Source organism: Carassius gibelio, chromosome B14 (assembly GCF_023724105.1).
Source record: "Carassius gibelio isolate Cgi1373 ecotype wild population from Czech Republic chromosome B14, carGib1.2-hapl.c, whole genome shotgun sequence".
NCBI lineage: Eukaryota > Metazoa > Chordata > Actinopteri > Cypriniformes > Cyprinidae > Carassius > Carassius gibelio.
The window spans coordinates 6,570,050-6,594,488 of record NC_068409.1 but is presented as its reverse complement, the minus strand read 5'-3'; the positions used below and the strand labels follow the sequence as shown (position 1 = coordinate 6,594,488).

General features: G+C 39.8%; 2 protein-coding genes and 1 long non-coding RNA gene across 7 annotated transcripts in view; 2 read left to right on the top strand and 1 right to left on the bottom strand.

Moving 5' to 3' along the window:
- zgc:66447 (SLAIN motif-containing protein-like) overlaps nucleotides 1-5,061 on the top strand; it is a 12,031-nt gene extending 6,970 nt beyond the window's left edge. The window contains exons 6-9 of one of the 4 annotated variants that reach the window (XM_052573720.1): nucleotides 43-300; nucleotides 1,559-1,699; nucleotides 3,857-4,139; nucleotides 4,331-5,061. In XM_052573720.1, the coding sequence (XP_052429680.1) occupies nucleotides 43-300; nucleotides 1,559-1,699; nucleotides 3,857-4,139; nucleotides 4,331-4,397 (749 nt within the window). In that variant the 3' untranslated portion in view covers nucleotides 4,398-5,061. Of the gene's footprint in view, nucleotides 1-42; nucleotides 301-1,558; nucleotides 1,737-3,856; nucleotides 4,140-4,327 lie in introns of those variants that run through there. The other 3 variants (XM_052573719.1, XM_052573721.1, XM_052573722.1) reach the window with 3 other exon arrangements.
- Nucleotides 3,301-4,462, bottom strand: LOC127971001 (uncharacterized). The gene is made up of 2 exons (XR_008156726.1): nucleotides 4,315-4,462; nucleotides 3,301-4,169 (listed from the first exon to the last, which is right to left on the bottom strand). It is a non-coding gene; the product is annotated as an uncharacterized LOC127971001 (long non-coding RNA).
- Nucleotides 5,062-5,368: 307 nt separating the features above from the next.
- znf711 (zinc finger protein 711) lies at nucleotides 5,369-18,006 on the top strand. Of its 2 annotated transcripts, none has more exons than XM_052573709.1 (9): nucleotides 5,369-5,531; nucleotides 6,764-6,849; nucleotides 6,953-7,065; nucleotides 8,501-8,863; nucleotides 10,127-10,285; nucleotides 12,557-12,694; nucleotides 12,774-12,911; nucleotides 13,756-13,887; nucleotides 14,834-18,006. In XM_052573709.1, exons 3-9 carry the CDS (start codon nucleotides 6,990-6,992, stop codon nucleotides 16,009-16,011), a joined length of 2,184 nt encoding a protein of 727 aa, XP_052429669.1. In that variant the 5' UTR covers nucleotides 5,369-5,531; nucleotides 6,764-6,849; nucleotides 6,953-6,989; the 3' UTR covers nucleotides 16,012-18,006. The 2 variants fall into 2 exon arrangements, with proteins under 2 accessions (XP_052429669.1, XP_052429670.1); XM_052573710.1 differs by having other exon boundaries at nucleotides 5,404-5,558.
- The last annotated feature ends 6,433 nt before the right edge of the window (nucleotides 18,007-24,439 follow it).

Here is a 24,439-nt window from a genome sequence, read left to right as displayed (position 1 = left end):
AACAGATTGAAGGTATGTGAACTGAATTGTGTTGTTCCTCAGGTCTCCGTCAGGACTACGCCTCGACCTCGGCCTCGCGCCGCAGCTCCTCGGCCTCCCTGCAGTCTCTGCGCCGGGGCACCTTCAGCGATCAGGAGCTGGAGGACGAGGAGGACGAGTGCTGCTCTCTGCCCCGGCGGCTCCAGCGCTGCTCGCCCCACGGCTCGCCCTCGCCCCGCTGCCTGTCGCCCAGCGCACTGACCGAGTCCAGCCGCACACACACCACCCGCTCGCTGCAGGGACCCCGACACAACACTGAGGGTACAGCTCTGTCCAGCACACACCACATCCATGAAGCAATAATGGATGATCACAAATAATTATCATGTAAAGGGGTCATGCAATGTGTTTTCAGATCTTAACATTATGTTTCTGAAGTTAGCTAATGACGTTTTTTTCCTCTATAGTGTTCAAATGTGTGACCCTGGACTATAAAACTAAAGTCTTGTGTATTGGTAGCAGTAGCCGACAATATGGGTTAAAATTAAAGATTTTTCTTTTATGCCAAAAATCATTAGGATATTAAGTAAAGATCATGTTCAATGAAGATATTTTGTAAATTTCCTATGCATTGCTTAGGACTTAATTTAGACGATATTTATTTAAAAAACAAATGTGCACAGTTGCATCAGGAATATAGCACACTGTCACTTTAAGAGCCGCACTGATCCAGTTTACTGTGAAGCCCCGTTTACACCAAGAATGATAACTATAAAGATAACTATAAAGATAAGTATAAAGATGATATTAGTGTCCACACCTGCGGACGATATCGTCAGTTTATTCGAAGCGCACGCTCGTCTGCTGCTTTAAAGTCTCCAGCTCATGCTAACAGAACTGAAACAATGATTTTATCGTCCATCAGCTGAAAAAAAGAAAGAGAACCATTCTGAAAGTGATTCCAGCGACGTAGTTTCTCTGTCTTTATGGTTACAGCTGTGGTGTGAACGGGCCTTCACGCATGTATTTTCATTCTCCACTGTTTAAGTTTATCACACAACCGACAAGGGTTTACGTGAATAAAACCTGAGCGCTGCATTTTGACACATTTATTGCATGTATCTGACCGTTTATTTACTCACCTTAGCTAAAAGTGTACTTAACAGTACGTGTTCTGGTCCATCTCTCAGTCCTTTTCCCGATTTGAAACAGTCACTTCACATGATTTTACTGATTTGAGTGTGAAATTGGGCTTTTATGGATGAGTGTTTTACCTAGATTATTGTATTTTCATTATCGTCAGAGGCCAAAATCAAATCAGAAACCGTATTTCGATTAATTGCGAAGCCCTAGTAGTAGTACAGATGAAGGGATGGTCACACTGCTGTTTATACAGCGATCCGTCTCCCCGTCAGAGATGTTAAGAATCACGAAGGTCGGATGTGTCACGATGTGTCAGGATAAACATCATGGTCCCTGCACGATCAGGTCTCCTGTAATGCAGCCTGCACTGGTCTGGAGAGGACAGGACTGTGTGTGTGTGTGTGTGTGTTAAGAGGCCGTGTGTGTGTGGTTTCAGAGGAGCTCAGACACAGCATGCCTAACCTGACCCCGCGCAGCAGTCTGCGGTCTCTGGAGGCCGTCAGAAACAGCCGTAGCATGGAGGCTAACTTACAGAGCTCAGGCCACCGCACGTCCCGCCTGCCCCAGACCCCCACAGGTGTGTACCTCCACCTCTCTTCTCCAGACCCCCACAGGTGTGTACCTCCACCTCTCTCCAGTCCTTCAGCATGTGCCTTTAAACAGATAGTTCACACAAAAATGATAACTCTGTCATTAATTACTCACCATCATGTCGTTCCAAACCCGTAAGACCGTCATGTCACCGTAATGTTATTTAAGAGAAATATCTAAATTTGTGTTGTGAAGATGAACAACGAACTTATGGGTTTGGAACGAAATGAGGGTGAGTAATTAATTATTTTGGGTGAACTATCCCTTTAACACATCCCGTGTGTGTGTGTGTGTGTGTGTGTGTGTGTGTGTTCACTCCCTCACACTAAACCATTGTTAAACTGACAATACCCTGCTGGCTCAGTTTCTCCTCCCGTCCCATCTTCTCTCTCTCTCTCACGCCGTTGGGCTGTTCCTAAAACCTGTTGAACCGATAGTTTGAGCCACTCTATCATTTCTTTAATAACAGTGGGTTATTGTAGGCTAGCTCAGAAGATCGCTGTGACATTCAGACTGACAGCAGAAGATCTGGACCCAGTCGCAGCTTTCGTCTGACAGACAATCACAGTTATGTTCATGTCCCTACAATAACATTGTCTCCAGTCGTCAAGAGTCGAGTTGCCATCAAACTCACATACTTCTGAAAATCCAGTGTTTAGTTTATCCTGTATACATCAGTTTTCACAGTTGTAAGCATTGACTGCTCTCTTCTTCTGTGAGAGGGCGTTTGTAAATGCATAGTCATCTGTTATTGTTCTGTCTTTTGTTTAATTTTCTAATGTGAAATATTGGCCCAGGCCAGTGCTGCCACCTTGTGGAACAACTGATTAGTGCAAAACCAGAGCAACACACACGTCTGACCTGTGCAGAGAAACTACACGCGTTACAGAACTTGGATGGTGTGCATACATATGCACATACTGATTCTGGTGATGAAGTCTGCATTACACACCGTACACGCACCCTTCACATATGCATAAACACAGACGTATGCTTTGGCCTGTAAACTCTTAAAAGTGGACTAGTGCATAGATGAAACCTGTTTGGTATCAAGACGTTTAATGTCCCTACAAACCTCTGTTATCCCAGTTAGCAACAGCCTTTTTAAAGCTTGATAAAAAATCACAAGTTAGATTTACTGCTGTATGTCATAAAATGCAAAATGCTAAACTCGTTTCCATATTTTTGGCTACAAAATGAAATCATCCCTGTGGCACTCAGTAACAGAGTTGTATTTGGATTCAGTCTCTGTTACTAATGATGTGACGTGAATGTGGGTTAGTTTCAGCCTGGAGTCAGCTCGGTTTATAACCATACAACAAGCCATCGCACTGTTACTGCTCTGATCTTTCAGTGATCCTGAAGAAGAGTCCGTCTAGTGTTGAGCTGTTCATCCTGCTCTTCTCTCTGCGGCTGCTGGGTGTCATCATGTTGGAGAATAAGATCGCTTACACACACAAGTCTCTCCTGGGAAAACTGATGTGAAAATGTTCTTATGTGAACGGCAACTGAAGAAAACTTGCACGAACTTTTGCACTTATACCAGTAAATTAAAATAAGTCATTATTGAAATAGAAATGTACGGCATCGTATTAAATATGCATTTATTAAAGGCACAAATCATATAACTGCTTTGTTGTAATTGCATTACTGAATTACATCATTGTGTTTGTGAATTCCTGGAATCTCTCTCTCTCTCTCACACACACACACACACACACACACACACACACACAAACACGTGCATTTTCCAAAAGTGTCTCTGTATTTCTGAAACATTGGGGGTTTTTGTGGATGTCCTGTAGATGTTTGCGTTTCAATTTAAGATAACTGTAAAAAAAAAAAAAAAAAAGGATACATTCAGGAAAAAAATAATTATGCAGAAGGATGTTTTCAAAATGATTTGTAGGAGTATTTTGGAAACCCATTTAGAAACATTCTGCACACGTCTTTAAAACAAGGGCCAGGTTTCTGCTTGCATGGGCTGAATAATGTCTTGTGATTCTGAACCGGTTTCTTGTTTTGTTTTGTCAGTGTGTAAGTCTTTAGCCCGTTGGGTAAAATGCATGGTCTCGTATATCTTCCGTGTTAACGTCCCTGCTGTGGATTTGACTGGAGTGTGTGTGGTTGTCTGCTGTTGTAGGTGTGTCATCTGTGAGGAAGCGGGCTGAGGGCCAGTCCCCTCTCTATCTGCGGGCTCCCATGAAAGCCCTGGGCTCCGTCAGCTCCATGTCTGCGCTGCGACAGCAGGCCAAAGGGCCAGCGAGTGCCCAGGGAGGGCTGAGGAGGGTGCAGTCGCCCGCTCCCAACAACAGGGCGTCATGCTCGGGCTCCAGGAGCGCTGCGGTCGCCCGGCAGACACCAGGAAGAGGCTCGACACCCGCTTCCCCTTCGTCCAGAAGCAGACTTCCACAGACGCCCAGGAGGTGAGTCCGGATCAGCCAGGGGTGCGTGTCCTGTACAGAGACCGATCTCGCTCATTAACCACCAGAGTACAGTGTTAAACTGGCTAGTTACGAATGAACACGGTCACACCTCATTAGTCCATCAACATAGACCGCAGTCGTAGCCTTTGAGAAAGCTCTGTGGAACTGAGTTTACCTTTTCTCTGTAGCAGATCTCTGGGAATGACCAAACCGTGTGCTCCCATCACTGATGAAGCCTGGAGAGATGGTTGTTACTGAAGCCCCGGGAACTTCTCGCAGCTGAATCCACTAAAGACATGGCAGAGAAAAATCCCTAAAACCTGAGCCTCCATGATGAGAGCAACCTTGGATCGGACACAGTTTGTGTTCACAGACTACAACAGATTATAATATTTGCTTGAGATTATAATTAATTTCCATGAGAATGGGGAAAAACTTGAATAATGAAAAAGGTTTGATGTCCTGTAATACTTGTTTTTGTGAAACAATGTGTGGAATTTAATTCCTAAATGCTGTGGATGAACCTGATGTTGATTTCTGCATGTTTATCTATTTTTAGAAATGAAGGATATATGATTTTTATTTGGAAAAAAAAAGTGTGAATTTTTAATTTGATGAAAGAATTGTGTTCTGTAAACTAAAGCAAGAAAAGTCGAGACAAACACAGCAACAGTCTTCACAAACACTGACCTCAGAGAAGAAAATAGTTTTAATATTTAATTCTAATGGAGCTCGCATCAATGTGTCAGGTGCATTACTACTGCAACACTGTTCCTACACCTTCACTCCATCTACAAGTGTGATGCCTGTGTAGTCTAGGTGTAAATATGCACTAAGGCAGTACAATTGGAAATATATGAGTATGCAATGATAATGGGAGTGCCTCAGAAAATCAATAAACCCATTTCAGCAATAAACCTAACAGGAGAGCCTCCTTATTCATTACAGGGAACCTCCTTTGCTTGGCAAGTAACAGAATCTGCTTTATTATGTTATAAAAAGTAGCCAGAATACATTTTGCATGTGTGTTGTCTGAACGAGTTAATTGTATTCATTCAGCATAATGCTAATTGAACTGTGACTTGTTTTGGAAGACAGCGCAATGTTTGTTATCGTATGAGGTGACGTAAAAGCGTGCCGCGCGTTCGCTCTGCCCCTCCCTTTGCTGTTGTCAACGAGCTTTCTGATTGGCTGAGGCTTAGAAACGAGTACTCCGATTGGCTGATGCAACGAATCGAGCAGCGTGATTGGCTCAGGCCTGGAAAACAGCGTTTGGGATCCTCAATGTACAGGCCGCAGTAGTGCTACCGTTGGAAAATTAACGATAATAAATCACGACAGATTCGCCGGGATTCGAAACTCTTCAACGCTCCGAAGGCAGTCACGGAGCAGGTAAAGCGTTCTGGATTTGTGCGGCAGGTGTGTGAAACGGTCGCCGGCGGCCCTGTCGGCCACGCGTGAGGAAGCGCCCCACACTCGCGCCAAAACTAGTCCCTCCGGCCACTGCCCGCCACGCTTGTGGCTAAAAAGCAGTCATGTACGAAGTAAATGCAGAAAGTACACCTTCGTGTCGCGTTTTTGTTGCATTCCTGGTTGTGTTGTAGTCATTTACGTGTTGCCATATTAGGTAGCTAATGCTATTAGCCGTTTAGCATATAGTGCAATGGCGGAGGGCAAGATGGCGCAGTAACGAGGCTGCACTTGCGCAAGCTTTTAACTGCGTATTTCTTCTGTTATATTAAAGTGGATCTTACAACCTAATATTGTATTTTGTGTATGTTTCTAATTGTATTGAGTCGATACAACGCTCGTAACTGTGTTTCGAAGAGACTCGGTCACGAACGGACTGGTTATTGTCGAATACAAAGCCTACTATGGCTTGGCTAAGACTTGCCTCATGAATATTAATGAGGTCTTTCAGGCGTTGCGTCGTAACTGCGCTGGTGCGTAACGACATTAATATTCATGAGTCAAGTCTTGGACGTAGTAGGATTCGTAAATTTGGTTTAACGAGTTTATCATCATCTTCATCACAAACACCGCCCCGATCAAAGCACAGAGAGCGATTTCACACTCTTTCTCACACACTACTTTTTTTTTTGAAAATATTACATTACCGTTCGTCTGTTCAGAGACTAAACTGATTTTCAAATACAGATATATGACGTCATGTGGGAAGTCCCCTCAGCAATGTTATATTTCTCAAGTATTTGTTTACGAACTGTGATGCCTGTATGTTTGTAATTTGAATTACTGTGATGTTTGTATGATTGTTATTTGAACATTAATAAAAAATAAAATAAAAAAAGTTATATTTTTCAAATTGTTATTACTATTATTAACCGTATATAATTATGGCCAGCCACTTTACTGTTATTATTCAGTGTATAATAATAAACATTTATACATACTGCTAATACAAGTGTTATAATGGTAGACTGTCTCGCACATGTATGGAAACATTAATAAACGGCAGTTTGTATTGCTGCCATGCTTATATGCATTGATCTATGTTTTAGGATATAATTTTGTATTTGGAAACAAACAGTAATTTGTAATTAAAACCTCCCTGAGGTTGTCTTTAAATGGCATGACATATTTCCTTCTTTGTTTCTCTCTTTCAGACACTTTCCTCCCAGATGTCAGATTCACAGACGTGTTTAATGTTCGTGAAGGTTTTACATGAAGGGAGCCGCTGTCAGATGTGAAGGTGTGTTAAACAGCAAGCGTTTGCTCTCACGTGCCTTTATTGTGAACGGAAGAGATGCTTCATTATCAATGAACTGTGATGTGTTTTATATGAATATTTGTAGCTCAGCGCAGTGTAGTGTTGTGGAGCGCTCTCAGATCATGGATCAAGGTGGAGGGATCCTGGAGCTTCACAAGGATCTAAACATGCCCCATACCATGATAATGCCAGATTTTGGTAAGGAACCGTCAGCGAAATAGAGAGTCGATTAAATAGCACTGCGCTGAATGATGATTTTATATGTTCGTTTATTTGTTTTTGATTTAACATGAGTGTTCTGTGTCCATAAGCACACACACTGGTCGTCACTTAAAGTATTCGCTCACCCAAAAATGAAAATTGACATAATTTACAAATAATGGTGCTCTCTCTTTTAATTACAATTACGTTTTATTACAGGAGTGGCTTTGCTAAATTGTTCCACGAGTCACTCCTGAAATTGCTATGATTGACAAAGATCTGCTATGATTGGACGCTTTTGTTGTGATAGTTATTTTATAATGATCCAAAAGCACAACATCAGGGAGTGGTAATGGCACATGAGGTAAAGAGGAATCCTCTGCTGCCATCTGCTGGTTAGAGTTGTACACGCATTTCAGTTTCATTTGAAAAGTGTTTGTTTTCCACCATGTGGCAGAAATCATCCACTTAAAAATACAGGTTGTAGGACCTGCCACTAGAGGGCGCACTACCGAAACAATAACAATCGCGTGGTTTGATGACGCTTATAAAGAGCGTGGAATGATGGGATTTGTTGTCTTCTACCCAACATCAATCAGACGGAAAGATAAATCATTGATTTAACTCAATTTCAACGATTTGCGCGAGTAGATTACATACAAAGTCAATACAAAGACGCAACCAGACTATGGATCAGACTTGTCCCAGAGCGGGTCTAGAGACGCGATGCGTACGTTTTGGTAACCTTAATTTTCAATAGAGAGAAACAAACCTTTCATGTTTGATTGAAAAATATCTTCATTTGTGTTTCGAAGATTAACCAAAGTTTTATGGGTTTGGAACGACATGAGTGTGAGTAAATGATGACAGGACTTTAGAAAGAAACTCCTCAGTATTCATCAACCAAGCCTCACATACAGTCAAACCAAAATGTATTCAGACACCTTTCTCACATTCTCACAGTTTATTCGCTATAGTTTAGAAACGGTTTATAAAATATGAGAATAACTCAGAGTTAAACTGTGTCAGAACAGATTCATCTTGATAATGTCAGATAACTTTGATAGAAAGGTGTGTTCAATGGATTCGGTTAAATAACAGCCAGCTTTTAAATTTAATAATAAAATTAGATAATACCAATTTAGCTCAACCAGTTCCCAAGCAATGCTTCATTTGGTTCAGTCTTTGGTATAAAAAGATCTCATTAGCAATTAAAGAAAAAACACTTAACTAAAACATGGTCAGGTCAAAGTGCTCCCAAACTTTGATGGCTAGTCCACTGTATGAAGAATGTTTGGGTATAATATGTCACAGCTCACTTTATTTAGCTGTCCTCACTACTGTAAATGATCTACAGTGTCCTGCACCCACTAGTAGAGTCAAATATCAGATGTGTATCTGGAGTCAGGGTAATGTTTGTGTTGTGATGCAGGGATGGGAGGCCTGGCCCACATCGACGGCGAGCACATTGTGGTGTCAGTGCCGGAGGCCGTGATGGTGACGGACGAGGGCATCATGCTGGAGGCTGAGGTGGTGGAGGGTCCTGACATCATGTCCGAATCCATCCTGGGGGCCGAGGTGGCCATCCAAGAGGCTGACCTGATGGAGGAGACGGTGCCCGATCAGGTGTTTGTGGCTGAGCTCATGTCTCCTGACGATCAGAGCCCGCTGGACCACGAGCTGGTGACCGCAGAGGTCATGGTGACGGACACAGAGACGGTCATTAAAGCAGTGGATGAAGAGGAGGAGGAGGAGGATGTGAAGAGCACTTCGGAGGACTACCTCATGATCTCCTGTGAGTCTGCTGTTGCATGGATTGATGGATCAGGGCGTGACGCTTACCTTTTTCCCAAGGAACTCGTGAAAAAAAAAAAAAAGTAGTTTAGGGGTGCAATGCAAATTTTTCTGATTATGTGTTTTAGCTTAATAAGGGGATATAAGGACACATTCAAGCACAATAATTTAATTTAACAGAACGCAAAGCAGTGCAAGGATAGTTTACACACCGAGTCTATTTTCCGCTTTGCTGCAAGCCCTGAATTAATGCAACAGCTCATTGTCTGCTGTAAATATGAACATGGATTGACACAAATGTGGAAATTACATTGTAAATGCATAGAATTAAAGTCTCCTGTGTTTTACAGTCAGCACACAGGTTATGGTTTTCTGGCTAGGTTTAAAGGCAAAGAGCATTCTTAGAGAAACCAGGCAAAAATAGATGGCTCTTGCGGAGGTAAGAAAGCAATGTTCTTTATGAACCGCAGGAAGGATTATAATAAAGATTTAAAAGCAAAAGAAAAGGCAGCAGAGCTGACAGTTTGAGTCAGTGGTAAGTTTTCATTAAGAATGTGATAATGAAGTAGTTTAAATGTTTAAACACTTGCTTGTGCATCTTAATATATGAATCTAGAAGTGAAAGCAAATGTAAAAAGCATTGAATAATGTGTTTCTTACATTTATTGTGTTTAAACACGTCTACGAAAGATTGTATTAGCTACTGCACAATGCTGAAAAAAAAAAAAAGAAATCGGTTGTTTTATGGATTTAAATAATCAGACATTCTAAAACAGAATTTGGTAACAATTAAAAAATATGGTGAGGAAAAAACATTTCGTAGGGCCCTAAACATGTAATTTTTGTTAGACATGCTTTTTGATAAGCCATTTAATTTTAAGGAGTCGAGAAAAAAAAGGAAAAAACAGAATCCAGAAGATTTAATATAAAAAAAAAACTGAAAAAAAAACAAAAAAAACAATTGCAATTTAGGAAAAAATAAACCTGATTTCATAGGGCCCTGCTGCAGTGTCATTGCATCATAAGGCGGGAACAGCTTCTCATCTGTCTTTGCTTTTCCACAAATAACTGGAAGAAATCAGTAAGTTTGTTCTAGACTACTGTGTAAGTTAGGCTCTTTAAGAAATTGCATTCACACTCATTCTCCTAAATACATTTTCCAGTTCGTACACCCCTATTTTCAGTCAGAGATGCAGTGAAATGCTTGCACTGTGGATGGATTGATTGGATCCGCAGCAGTGTTTGATGTGTGTCTTCTGTGCAGTGGATGAGGTCGGGGAAAAGCTAGACATTGGAGACGCACCTTTAAAGATCACTGCAGACGTGGGCCACGATGACGAAGGCTCGAAAGAGGATGAGTTCAGCTCCGAGGTCATTAAAGTTTACATCTTTAAGGCTGATGGAGATGAAGATGTGGAAATAGGTAAGGAACACATTTCACATCAGTACCTCTAGCTGATTGCATTAGGGCTGCAACAGATGATTATTTTGATAATCGATTAATCTAACTATTATTACAATGATTAATCAACGAATTGTTGATTACTTCACTCATGAATTGGTATTTTCCCCCACTAAAAATAAGATTTTATAACTGAAAACCAATTTGTAATTCAAACTGAAAGTTACAATGTCTCTGGTTTTTCATGTTTAATAATTTAAAGCTCCTTGATTGAAGGATCTCTACTGCATAAAGTACTATTAAAAAAAAAATTGTAATCCGATGCTTTCTTAACTGCTGCTTTCTCACTGCTGTTAGATCTTATTGTGTTTATTTTGTTATTGAGAGCAAAGCGCAGCATATATTTACATATTCATCCAAACGAAGCTTAGTACTGAGCCCCGCACATGACATGCAAGAAAAAATAAATAAATTGTACTAAAAGGTGCACAGGATTACTATTGCTTTCCCTCCTCGTCTGCGTTTGCTCTGAAGCGCTGTCTTCTTCTCTTGAATTTTATCCAGGATAGCTGAGTTACAACCTTGATCTACAGCGCCACACTGGTCAAACCACATTATTGCAAGCTCTTATATTAGCTCTTATGAGATCAAATGACTGCTCAACAACAGAAATATGTCAACATTTTTTATTGTCGATAATGTCGGCTAATCGTTTCAGCCCTAGACTCCATACTCCATACTTGTGCAGTCACTGTAATTGTTGCTTATGTTTAAGGATTTGAAAGAAACACCAACAGGTACAAATACCAAGTTAAAGGTATAATTCAGTCAGAAATTTACATTTTTTAGCTGAAACTGTGATCACTGATGATTCATAAAATGCACGTCAACGGCTGTCCGCCTTTGAGATTCAACACAAAGCTTAAGGAACACAAAATTAATACCCGTGTCTCCTGACAATGAGGTCTTATGAAGTGAAACGATCTGTCTGTGCAAGAAATTGAACATTGTTTACAACATTATTCCCTGTAATCCAGAGCCTCAGGAAACGGGGAAATCGTATTCTTTTCCATGAACTGATTCTTTCAGACAGTTTGTTTCAGTTCACTGGTTCATTAATGTAATCATGCAATGGCATCACGTATACTCCGTTATGCTAAATTAATGTGATTATGTTAAACATAAGCATTCTTTAGCTCAACATTTTATGTAAACCATGAGGAACTATAAACCCCACCCCGTCGATTCACACAGGCTCATATCAGCGGCTCATCGGTCGAGTCGAACTGTTTCCTCAGAAAAAATAGTTTTTTATTACATATATCATGTTTCACGATTTTATCACAATCCTTTGTCGTGTTGGTTTTACTATTTTGCAAGATGTCTGAGCATTACAGCCAATCTCATTTCCCTATTATAAAGACAAAAAAAAAAAACAATAGCAGATATTTAGGCTAAAAATCTTTGTTCTTATTTTCTAATAACAAAGATACACATTACCACTACACATAATATACAAATAAATCAAACAGTGCTTTATTGTCAGGCACAATAGGTGTATTTAGCAGAGCATTCAAGAAATTGAATAAAAAAAATAGACAAATAAAATACTATATGAGCTGATTCCTAAAGCAACTGTGTTAAATGTCTTCACTCAAGAGCAGTGAGGGATCTCTTTGTGTTTTGTTGTTTTATTAACGTTAAAGGAATAGTTCACCCAAAAATACAAATTCTGTCAGCTGTCTGTCAATACTGTCATAGTGTATACCACCATTTACTCACTCAGAAGTGGTTTTAAACCTGAATGAGTTTCTTTTTTCTTATTCTATCATACTCGGTGTGGACCAGCATCTTTTTGGTTACCCACATTCTTCAAAATATCTTCTTTTGTGTTCAGCACGAGGAAGAAATTAATACAGGTTTGGCACAAGCTGAGCATCAGTAAATAATGACAGAAAATACATTTTAGGGTGATGTATCCCTGTAATGACCATTTAAGACCTGCACTCCTCTAATATACAGACACATAAACGTTTTTTAGACAACACGTAAACCTTGTCTGTTTTGACAGTATTAGCGCAAAAGATAACTTAGTTCAATAATCAGGTGCTGTTTGACAGGCTCTGGATTACAGCGAATATGTTGTAAATAGTGTTCAGTTTATTGCACAGAGAGATCGATTCGCTTCATAAGACCTCCTCATATCGTCAGGAGCCACTGGGACTCATTTTGTGTTCCCTGTATAAGCTCTTCTGACTCAGACTGACAGTAATGACTCTGTGTGGTGTGTAGGCAGCACCGAGGTGGTGGAGGAGAGTGATTTCCCCAACGGACACGCAGCGCTGGAGCCGGCCGCTTCAGGAAGACCGACCAGAGAGAAGATGCTCTACATGGCTGTGAAGGACACCAGCCAAGGAGACGAGGACATCAGTGAGTTCTCCATCTCTCTTTAAGAAGAGTAACAGGCGCATGTGAGTTATGTTCATGCTGTTCTCTGTCCTGAATGTAGACTGCTCAGAGATGACTGACCAGGTGTATATGGAGGTCATCGTTGGGGAGGAAGAAGCTCCTGCTATCACTGAAGCACAGCTGGAGGACGCTCCGCTCAACAAGACCTTCGTTCCCGCCGCCTGGGCCACTGCTTATGGTCCTTCACTTTATTTATATTGCAGGAGAGATAGAAATTGATTTATATGAATAGTTAATCAAAATTACATAATTCTAGCTGAACTCTGTGTAGCGTAATAGTATCATACTCTAGTAAGGTACTCCAAATATGACTATATTGAAAGTTTGGTGAAGCCATGTAATAGTTCAGGGTAAGGTTTCAGCAGAATCCTTTTGGCTAAATTACTGGTGAATGTCGAGAAAATATTTAAGTTAAAATTTAAATAATTTAACAATAAATTACATGGTTCTCCGGTGATGGTCAATAGTCACATGACATTACAGGAAAACTATTTTGTTTAGTTATCGTCTTATATTGATTGTATGTATATTAAGTATTTAAAATCTTATAAATTTTTTACAGTATATTTTATAATCATTTTATAATCACAAAATAATATACTGCTAATTTATACATTTTTATTTTATTTTGAGGATCTTCATTTTTAATCTTTCCAAAATACAAACAACTAAGCTTTTTTTATTTAGACTAAAGCAAGCAAACAGAATTAATATTTGCTTTGACTTTGAAGCTTTACATTAAAGTGAAAGCAGCACATCAGACTGAATCACATTCTTTTGCAATTCAATGTATTTATTGCAATCTTATTTATTAATTTAAATGTAACATTTTTACCACTGAATTATGAGGTTTGCAAACTCACAACTCTGAAACGCTGCAATAACTGATGACAGACTTTTAGCTCACAGTCACGATCAGTCTTCTAACATAACACTTATAGAAACATTCTCCTTTCCTTTAGTGCTGTTATAGCGTGTAAATGTCCAATCCAAACTCCTTACCAGGCATGGCTTTCCCACAGGAAGCAGTCTTGAAAGTAAGAATGGTGCAGCCACCCCCTACCTGCAGATCTCTGACAGCATCAGCACAAGCAGAGCACTTAAACAAAAGATCAGGAAGAAGAGGAGAGGAGAGACACGCCAGTGCCAGACAGGTATGATCCGCCTTACCTGTACACGTCTCTTACAGTAGGTAGGGATGTAGAAGTGATGTCATTCACAAGTTTCTGCAGGGACCTAGCTAAGGCACAGGTTCTCAAGCCCTGGGACATAACGGGATGCTTTAAGGATAATGTATAGCCTATATAAGTAATAGGCCTAACATAAAAATAACAATTTGTTTTCATAATTGTTTTTTGCAAATATGCGAAATACATCTGACTTAAATAATTAAGATAACTGATTTAAAACAGAAGTGTGGCGCTCCATAAACAAGTTCACAGAAAAAAAGGATGAAAATGCATTCTGTTTGTTTCCTTTATTTTATAAAAGCACAAATCTTCTGTTTTTATTGTGAGTGTGCAGAAATGAAAGTAAACACTTTTGCTGAAAAGGTTTTTTTATTTTTTATTTTTTGTCGCGCTCCGGGGCAAACACGTATATTCTAGCGATTCAAACTTACACCGCAGTCTGTTTATTATCAAAATAAAATCCAGTCAACTAAACATTTAAAAGGTTACACTGGTCAGTTTAAATAGACCGTATACCGGTCCGCTCTGCTGTTATACCAGTGACGTTTTTACTCATGTGAAGAGGATGACCAGACGAAACCAGTAGCTGTTAAAGTCGCTATGATTCTTCAGGATCTTCATAAAAAATGTATATAGCATAAAAAAAATATTCTTTCAGTATCTAAGAGTGCTTTAAGTATCCGAAAGTTCACAGATAATAGTTATGGGTTTTTCATTTTTGCTCAATATTATTGCTGTTTGATTATTACTGATGAGATCATAGACAGTGGCAGCTTTAATAGGCTGCATTCTGCATATCCGATCTTTTGTCCTGTTCTGAAAGCATAACTGACTGTTTACACATTAATTTCGGATTTCTTGTTGGATATCCTGTCTCACAACAGAAGTCCATGCTCTCTTTCTGTTTTAGCTGTGATCATCGGTCCAGACGGCCAGCCCCTGACCGTCTACCCCTGCCACATCTGCGGCAAGAAGTTCAAATCACGCGGCTTCCTGAAGCGCCACATGAAGAATCACCCGGACCACATTTTCAAGAAGAAGTACCAGTGCACCGACTGCGACTTCACCACCAACAAGAAGGTGAGTTTCCACAACCACCTGGAGAGCCACAAGCTGATCATCAAGAGCGAGAAGATCCCGGAGTACACCGAGTACACGCGGCGCTACCACGAGGCCAGCCCGCTCAGCTCCAACAAGCTCATCCTGCGAGACAAGGAGCCCAAGCTGCACAAGTGCAAGTACTGCGAGTACGAGACGGCGGAGCAGGGGCTCCTCAACCGACACCTGCTGGCTGTGCACAGCAAGAACTTCGCTCACGTCTGCGTCGAGTGCGCCAAGGGCTTCCGGCACCCGTCGGAGCTCAAGAAGCACATGCGGACGCACACGGGCGAGAAGCCCTACCACTGTGAGCACTGCGACTTCCAGTGTGCAGACCAGTCCAATCTAAAGACTCACATAAAGAGCAAACACGGCACAGACCTGCCCATCAAGTGCGGCCACTGCCCGCAGGCCTTCGCCGACGACCAGGAGCTCCAGAGGCACACGGACATCTTCCAGGGCCATAAGACTCACCAGTGTCCACACTGCGAACACAAGAGCACCAACTCCAGCGACCTGAAGCGGCACGTCATCTCGGTGCACACCAAAGACTTCCCGCACAAGTGCGACGTCTGCGAGAAGGGCTTCCACAGGCCCTCCGAACTGAAGAAGCACGCAGAAACGCACAAGGGGAATAAAGTGCACCAGTGCAGGCACTGCGAGTTTAAGACGTCGGACCCGTTCGCGCTCAGCCGCCACATTCTGTCCGTTCACACCAAGGACTTGCCGTTTAAGTGCAAGCGGTGCAAGCGCGGATTCAGGCATCAGAACGAACTGAAGAAGCACATGAAGACGCACAGCGGCCGCAAGGTGTATCAGTGCCAATACTGCGAGTACAACACTACGGACGCTTCGGGATTCAAACGGCACGTCATATCCATCCACACTAAAGACTATCCGCACCGGTGTGACTACTGCAAGAAGGGTTTCAGACGGCCGTCGGAAAAGAACCAACACATACTGCGCCATCACAAAGAAACCCTGCTCTAACGCTCTTTCTTTCTGCTCCATGTGTCATGTACAGCCCTCTTATTTAATGCAGTGTTTCTCAGCTTTCTTCAGTCCTCGGACCCACTGCTCTGCACGTTTGTCTCTCTCTTATCTAACACACCTGATTCAGACCATCAGCTCGTTTAGGAGAGAGATCCATGAACTGAGTGTGTCTGAAAAGAGAAACGGCAGTGGGTCCTGAGGACTGATTTAATGTGTAGGCACAGAACAGTATGGTCTTGGTCAAGATGATCATGTCACACCTCTCTCCGTCTTTAAAGAAAACAGGGATGCCTATATTTTTATACTTTGCTTAAATTCTGTTAGCAAGTCGTATCCTCTATATTAAAGGAATAGTTCACCCAAAAATGAAAATGTACTCGCCCTTGTGTTGTTCTCTAGAGGATAAAAGACGTTTCACAGAACGTTCTTTCATTAATGAATAGCATCTACTGACAGCTGTCCGTCAGGCTTCAAAAAAGGATGAAAAAGCACCATAAATATAGACTTTGTGCACTTTTTGTGTTCATTTTGGACTTTGAGAGCTGGTCGCTGTAAACTTTAAAATGTAAAAAGCATTGCAGTGATTGTGTGCTCCATGGAAGAAAATGACATGGGTTTATAATGACATTAATGGGTGATATATTCCTGGTCTGAGCATCATCCTAGACCTTATTCAGGATAGACCGCATATTTTATTGCACCTTACCGTTTTATACCCATCGTGATGTTACTTTGAGCAGTACTGTTGTGGTATCTGAACCAGTGCATTTTCGATCCCAGATCCCGGTGTCTCCGGCGTTCCTCAGCTTTGTGAATACCATTACCAAATCCAGTGTTTGTGTAAAATCAAACGTTCACAACACGGCGAACGTGCACGTACTGCCAATCACTTCTGAGCTCTTGAGTCATGCCTTACATGTATTTTTATTTTATTTCTTTGCACTGAATTAAGTATGAATCGATTGTGAATATTTTTTAACAAGTTTCGGTTACGCTATAATAGATGTATACATTAACAAATGCAAATCACATTAAGAGCACCTTTTGCTTTCATAATGTCACTTTGAGTTATTTATTTTTTAGCGGGTGGGCAAACGTAGACACGACATCCTAAAGCAGAAGCCATCCTTCAGCAGTACTTGCGTGTAAAAGACCTCAGCGACTCATGCCTTGATATCTAGCTCTTGTTGATCTGTGTGGCTCTCATATAGGGTGGATTTGGAGGGACTTCCTAATCTGTAATGCTCACACCAACGTCATCATGTGTAAAAACCTTCGTTATAAGCTCCGTCTCCGAAGAGAAAGTATTTTAAGTGATTTCAAATTGAACCGCTTTAACAATATTTCAGATTCCTAGAAACTGCGAGACGCCTCTTCTAATGGTTCATCATCTGGACAGATGGAAATCTCACTGAAGTTACAGCGTAAATGGATGTAGTAGATTTGGCGTAATTCGTAGTTGAATTGGTTGAATGAAACGTAAGCCCATGGTCTAGATATTGGTGTGTTTGTTCCAGTTGTGGTTGGAGACTAACATTCTTCATGCAAGATAAAACTCATGCATTTCAGTTATTTTCTGAAAGGACGACTACTGGTAAGAAGGAATTAAAATAAATATTTCTTTCAAAAAGCTTTTTTTGTTTTCAGAAATAGTTTCATTCACACTCAGGTATTTCCTTTAGCAAATAGCACTTTTCAGATGTAAGAAATTAACACGGCCTAAATAAATCATTGAAGGAAAATCATTTTAATCCGCTTATAAGTGTTGTATTATGCCATTAAAGTGGGTAATAACACGTACTGTATTCTGTTACTGTGTGTGTCTCTAGTTCAGTGTCAGGGCACTCGTCAAGGGCTTTCTCAATCACACTATCATTCTGGTACATTAAGTCCCTAACAATCCCACAATCCACCACATAAAGCAGGATGCTGATAATGTTGATAAACAAAGCACAAATTGCATGAGCTTACCCAATAAATATCATAACATTCTGCAGGTCTCCAAATGTCTCATTCACCCTTCCTCAAACTGAATAAAACAGTCAGAATTCTCCCATGCACTGCAAAACAATGAACTTCTTCCTCAGTATTTGTGTCTTGTATCTAAACATCCTTAAATCCAGATGCATTTACTTGAAATGCCAATTTAACATAAGAAGTCATGTTTTCAGGAGCCTATGCTATAAATGAGGGGTATGGAGCTAGTTTTGCCTTTGAATTAAGCTCATATTGCTGAGCCCATTGGCTGGTGTTCGTTCTAGATTAATCAAACTCTGATTTGATCAGTTTCTCATAAAACAAGATTTAAGACAGTGTGATCAGAAATCACAGTAAAAGTTGTTTTCATGTTCTAGTGGTTGGGAGCAGAGCTATTCAATCCTTAAGCCATTTTTTGTTCCAGTTAATTAAAAAGTGATCAAGATCAGTTGGAAGTTGTATTTTCAAACTTTGAAGTGTTGCTACGAGGCATTTTGCAAGACTTTTACATTTAGAGAACCTATTGATATTCTGTGTTCCATTCGATAATTTATAATTACAGTTCTGCAGGAATATTTTACAGAACAAAAGCTTTTCATAATGTACTGTCAGCTGCATACAAATCTTTCCAGGAGGATATCAGTCCTGTCTGTTGATGAATATCACTGGTGTAGGAACGTGAGTAATGAGGCCATGCCACTGGAGATTGAGTCCTGTGTCACTGTGTGTGTGTGTGTGTGTGTGTGAGAGAGAGTTCATGTGCATGATCAACAGATTCAGCAGCTGTAGAGACGCTCCTTGAGTGCTTTGTAAGTTTAAACAGGCTCTGTACTCCCAAACACATGACTGGTGAATTTTTCCAATTTGAGGTTTGAACTTAATCTGAAAGCTGGATAAAGAAGCTTTCCATTGATGTATGGTTTGATAGGATAGGACAGAGATACAAATATTTGAATATCTGGGCCAGCATTCACAAAACATCGTTCGAAACATTCTCTAAATATTTGATAATAATGAGCTTTTTTATAAAGACACCACCTTTGGTTTTGGAGGTTATTCCAGCTTCAGATTGTCCTTTTGATTATATCCTTGTTTCTTTAACCAGTTGGGCAAGAGGTAACCGCTGTTCTTGATCCAGTTTGGTTTGCATGTCTTAATATCAGCCAGGATTATTTTACTCTTGTTAATTAAAAGGCTGTGTTTATATGAATATTCACTAATTATGAGAATCATACGTGTAGGAGGCTGACGATTAGCTGACTTTGACAGCCTGCATTTTAAAATCTTTATTTGAGTATGGCAACATAACACTGTGCTCTGCAATATTTCTGTGAATAAATCTCTGACAGAGACTATCAGCCAATCACTGTGGGAATAGTTAATAAGCAAGCTGACATCCTCCGTAGCAAAGTTAGCCTCTGCGCTAAATTTTTTAATGCTATTTAGGAGAACTTTTAGTGGTAAGATAAAATGTTTTGTGAATACGGGCCCTGGAAACTGTGGGTACAAACAAACAAACGTTTTTTTTTTTTAATATATATATATATATATATATATATATATATATATATATATATATATATACATATTTACAGTAAAAAAATTACAAAATATATTCATGGAGCATGATGATTTTTGCCATAAAAAAATCGCTCATTTTGACCCATACAATGTGTTTTTTCCTATTGCTACAAATGGTGCATCTAAAAAAATAGAATATCATGGAAAGGTTTTTTTTTTATTTTTTATTTTTTTTATTTAATTTAAAAAACTTTCCTTATATTCTTTATCCATTGCACTCATTCATTGCGTTTTTTTTTTTTATTCTGATGGTTATGACTTAGCTTAGGAAAATTAAAAATTATCTCAAACTTTTTTCTTAAAGATCAATCAAAAAAAAAAAAAATAAAATTAGAAAACAAATGTTCAAGCAGTTTAATTATGCACTCAATACTTGGCCGGGGCTCCTTTTGCATGAATCACTAATTCAATGCTGCGTGGCATGGAGGCGATCAGTCTGTGGCACTGTTGAGGCGTTACTGAAGCCCAGGTTGCTTCGATAGCGGACTTCAGCTCCTCTTTATTGTTTGTCAGATGTTACTTATCTTCCTCTTCACAACACCCCATAGATTCTCTGTGAGGTTCAGGTCAGGTGAGTTGACTGGCCAATCAAGCACAGTGATATCACGGTCATCAAACCAACTGTAAGTGGTTTGGCTCTACTGGCAGGTGCTAACATCCTGCTGAAAGAGGAAATCAGCATCTCCATAAAGCCTGGCAGCAGATGGAAGCATAAAGTGCTCCAAAATCCCCTGATAGAGGGCTGCATTGACCTTGGACTTGATAAAACACAATGGAGCAACACCAGCAGATGTCACAGCTCCCCAAATCATCTCTGACTTCAGAAACTTTCACACTGGTTTCTGTGCTTCTCCAGACTTCGTCCATACCTTGATTTCCAAATTTACTTTAATCTAAAAAAAAGACAAAAGACGTTTTTTTTCTATGAAAGACGTCAACTTTGTATGAATATATTTTGATACAGCACTCTGTGAACAGCCAGCCCTTTCAGCGATGACCTTCTGTGCTTTACCTCCTTTGGAGGGTGTTGATGATCGTCTTCTGGACATCTGTCAAGTCAGTAGGCTAATTCCAGTCCCTCCAGAAAAACGCGATTATGCGATCGCTTGATTTAATGCATAATCAGCCAAAGGCCGCATATTCATGCGGGGTCGGATTTTTTCAAATACCCCGCTCTTTTCCCGCATAAATTGTCAATTTCAGAAAGCAAAATATGTGGGGCTAGCATGATTTCATAATCCCTGTATTTTAGTTGCAAAAAACTCACATATATATTAGCAGAAAGTTGAAAAATGTTGCGTTTACTTCACACAAGTAAAGCGCCATTTTCCCCCTATTGCCATGGGAACCTTATGAAGTGACGTAATTACGTGACGTGAACATCATCTGCAAACTCCGCGGAGAAACCAGGGTGAAACTTGAAGCGCGCAAATCATTCTTATTTGCCAACAAAAATAAGCGCAAAAAAAAAAAAAAAAACGCACAAAGCAGTTTCCCGATTTGTTACATGACAGTGGAGCCAAATTATATTGTGAAAACTGCGGTTTGATGAAATAGAGAAAAAAAGGTGATTCCCCCAACACCCCCTTCTCACTAGGCTACTAACACTGTTGTAGTTTCATTCAGAAGTTGATGCAACTTTACAGTTGTAAGATTACACTTTTTTTGTTACAGAACGGTACCAAAAACTTACAGTTGTAATTATATTTTTAGAACTTAGAACTTTAGAAGAGCTTTAGAAAGAGCTTTATTGCCAAGTATGCTTACACATACAAGGAATTTGTTTTAGTGACATAAGCTTCCAGTACACAGAGACATATTAGTAGTATGTAAAATAATTTATGTTGCAGTAAGAGATTGCACCTTAAATATTCTGTGATTTAGTATGCTCGCTTATCATAGGAAGTAATAAGAAATTACTCTTTACATTAAGGTAGTAGCCTAGTGAGAAAAAGGTGTTGGGAATCACATTTTTTTCTCTTTTTCATCAAACCACAGTTTTTGCAAGTTCACGCAATTTCATCGCATAAAATTGCTAAAATATGCAGCATATTCCATCGCATTTTTTAAGAAAACATGCCTCAAAATCAAGGATTTTTGTCTGCAACAATCACAAAAAAAAAAAAAAAATCTCCTTTTTTTCTGGAGGGACTGTAATTCAAATTTTTTGAGATACTGAATTTTAAATTTTCCTGTAAGTCATAACCATCAGAATTAAAACAAACTCTTGAAATATTTCAGTTTGTGTGCAATGAATCTAGAATATAAGAAAGCTAGCTTTTTTAATTAAAGGGGTGATAAAACACGATTTCAATTTTCTAACTTTAGCTAGTGTGTAATTTTCCTGTTTGAGCATAAACAACATCTGCAAAGTTACAACGTTCAAAGTTTTAAGCAAAGGGAGATATTTGCTTTTAAAGAAATCCATTTCTAAGGACTACAGCAAACGGCCGGTAGGGACTACACGACATTCCTCCAGGGTTGCTGACGTCACTAAGCCCAATATTTACATAAACCCCTCCTCCGAGAATAATAAATTAGGTGGGGGGCGAGGCCATTTTATATTGCTGTGGAGTTTGAGAAGAGTTGTTGTATGCTGGAGTGTCTTTGCCGCGATGCCGACGAAACGCTGTTATTTTCATCCGGATTGCAGGTCCACTTTGTTCAGCCTTCCTAGGGACGGGGAAGTTAGGGATCAATGGTTAAAATTTATTTTTAACTCGGTCCCTCAAAATTATTACCCAAATCTCGCTCTCTGTGCTGCACATTTTACGGAGGAAAGCTTCCACAATCTTCGCGAGTTCAATGCAGGATTCGCCCAACGGCTTGTCCTGAAAGATGGAGCAGTTCCAACTTTAAAAACATAAGCTGTTTACGGGCCACAAGCTGTAAGTATGACTTATTTTTCGTCGATGTGTTTTACTGTATTGGTTTGTATTGCTATTGGCTGTATTGCTAATTGTGCGTTGTATCAAGGAAGTGAACAAATAACAACGCTGTTTGGCTCTGCAAACCAGTTAGTTAAATGCTTATTCATACTTAAATTACAAAAATAAAGACCTTTTTCATGATAGAAATTTTTTTTTTTTGATGCACCTGTGTATCTGTGCAATCTAGTTTTGTTGTCCAGGGTCACATTTATGTATTTGCCATAAACTTTGTCCCAACCTTAAAGGGATACTCCACCGTGTTTTCATATTAAACTATGTTTTTCCCTTACCTAAGACGAGTTGATACATACCTCTCTCGTCTCAGTGTGTGCACTCAATCGCTTTGGCGCGTGGTGACACTTTGAAAGCACTTAGCTTAGCCCATTCATTCAATATGGGCCAAGCAGAGAAGCTACCAAACACCTCCACATTTTCCCTATTTAAATATAGTTACTCGCGTAGTGTAACTCGACCTAGGACGGTAACACAAAACAAAACGTTGTGCTTTTCTAAGCATGCAAAATGGATAACTATATTGTGTGGCGGAATACCATGGCAAGTGCTTGTAAGCACTTCGTCTTGGCGCAGTAATATATTCACTCGTGAAAAATCCTCTCACCGGCCCCCTCTCCTTCTAATCGCCAAAGCGATTGAGTGCACGCACTGAGACGAGAGAGGTATGTATCAACTCGTCTTAGGTAAGGGAAAAACATAGTTTAATATGAAAACACGGTGGAGTATCCCTTTAAAGGAGTATATGATTTGATTTAAATTTTTACTTTCTCTTTGGAGTGTTATAAGCTCTTGGTGCATAAAGAAGATCTGTAAATTTGCAAAGACTAAAGTCTCAAATCCAAAGAGTTATTCTTTATCAAAGTTAAGACATGTCCACAACCAACTAAAACAGCTCATTCAAACATGTATCTAGGAGAAAGTAAACACACTTTATTTGTTCTTCTGAAAGTAGATGCATTTAGAAATCTTTAAGATTACTTACAACAGAACAGCAACACATTTTATGGACGACCGTTTGGGGACCTAGGAGAGGAGGTACTTCAAACTTTGCTACGACAATATGGCGTTTCTGAATCAGCTTCCGTAAGTATGTTTTGTTATTAGTTTAAGTATTTGCTATTGAATGTTCAAATGCTGAGTTTTGCACGTTCATCACTGCCTGTCATGTGACTCTGTTCCTCTTTCAGGATTGAACTGATGGTAAAACCGAGGACACTATTAACTGTCTTTACATTTATTTTGTAAGATGAATCTCATGATAATGGAAAGGGGAGTTACATTTCTGACGAGTGCTTGCTGTGTTTGGCCAATCACAAGGCACTGGGTCAGTTGGCCAATCAGAGCAGACTGTGCTTGTCAGAAGGAGGGGCTTTGTAGAAAACAAGGTGTTTGAGAGAGGAGGAGCATAGAGGACCTACAGTAATGTACAGTATTTGAAAAATAATGTTTTTTGAATATTAAAGCATGTCCACATATTCTGTTACACCAAATACACAAAATAATGATCTTTAAAAAGCATCATATGACCCCTTTAATATTGGCAAATTTCAATCTCTGAAGAGTTACATTATATCAGTGTATCAATATTTATTTACTTATTATTTCTAAACACAAGGTGGTCAAATGAGACATGATAGTAAGTGGTATCTTCTGAGTTGTACTAAAAAAAAAAAAAAAAAAAAAAGGTCTTGCTACAGTGTATCAAAACATTCCTTGTCACTATTGCGCCTATTTGAGGTTTATTTACTGAAAGTAACAAAATGCAGGTGTTAAACTGCACTTAGACGTTATGCTGACAAAAGATTTCAAAATCTCCTTAAACTTCACATCAAATGAATAAGAGCGCTCACATGAGATTTCATTTGACCTGCATGAACCTCATTCTCTGAATGATAAGCACCTTTAACAGAGCCCAAAATATG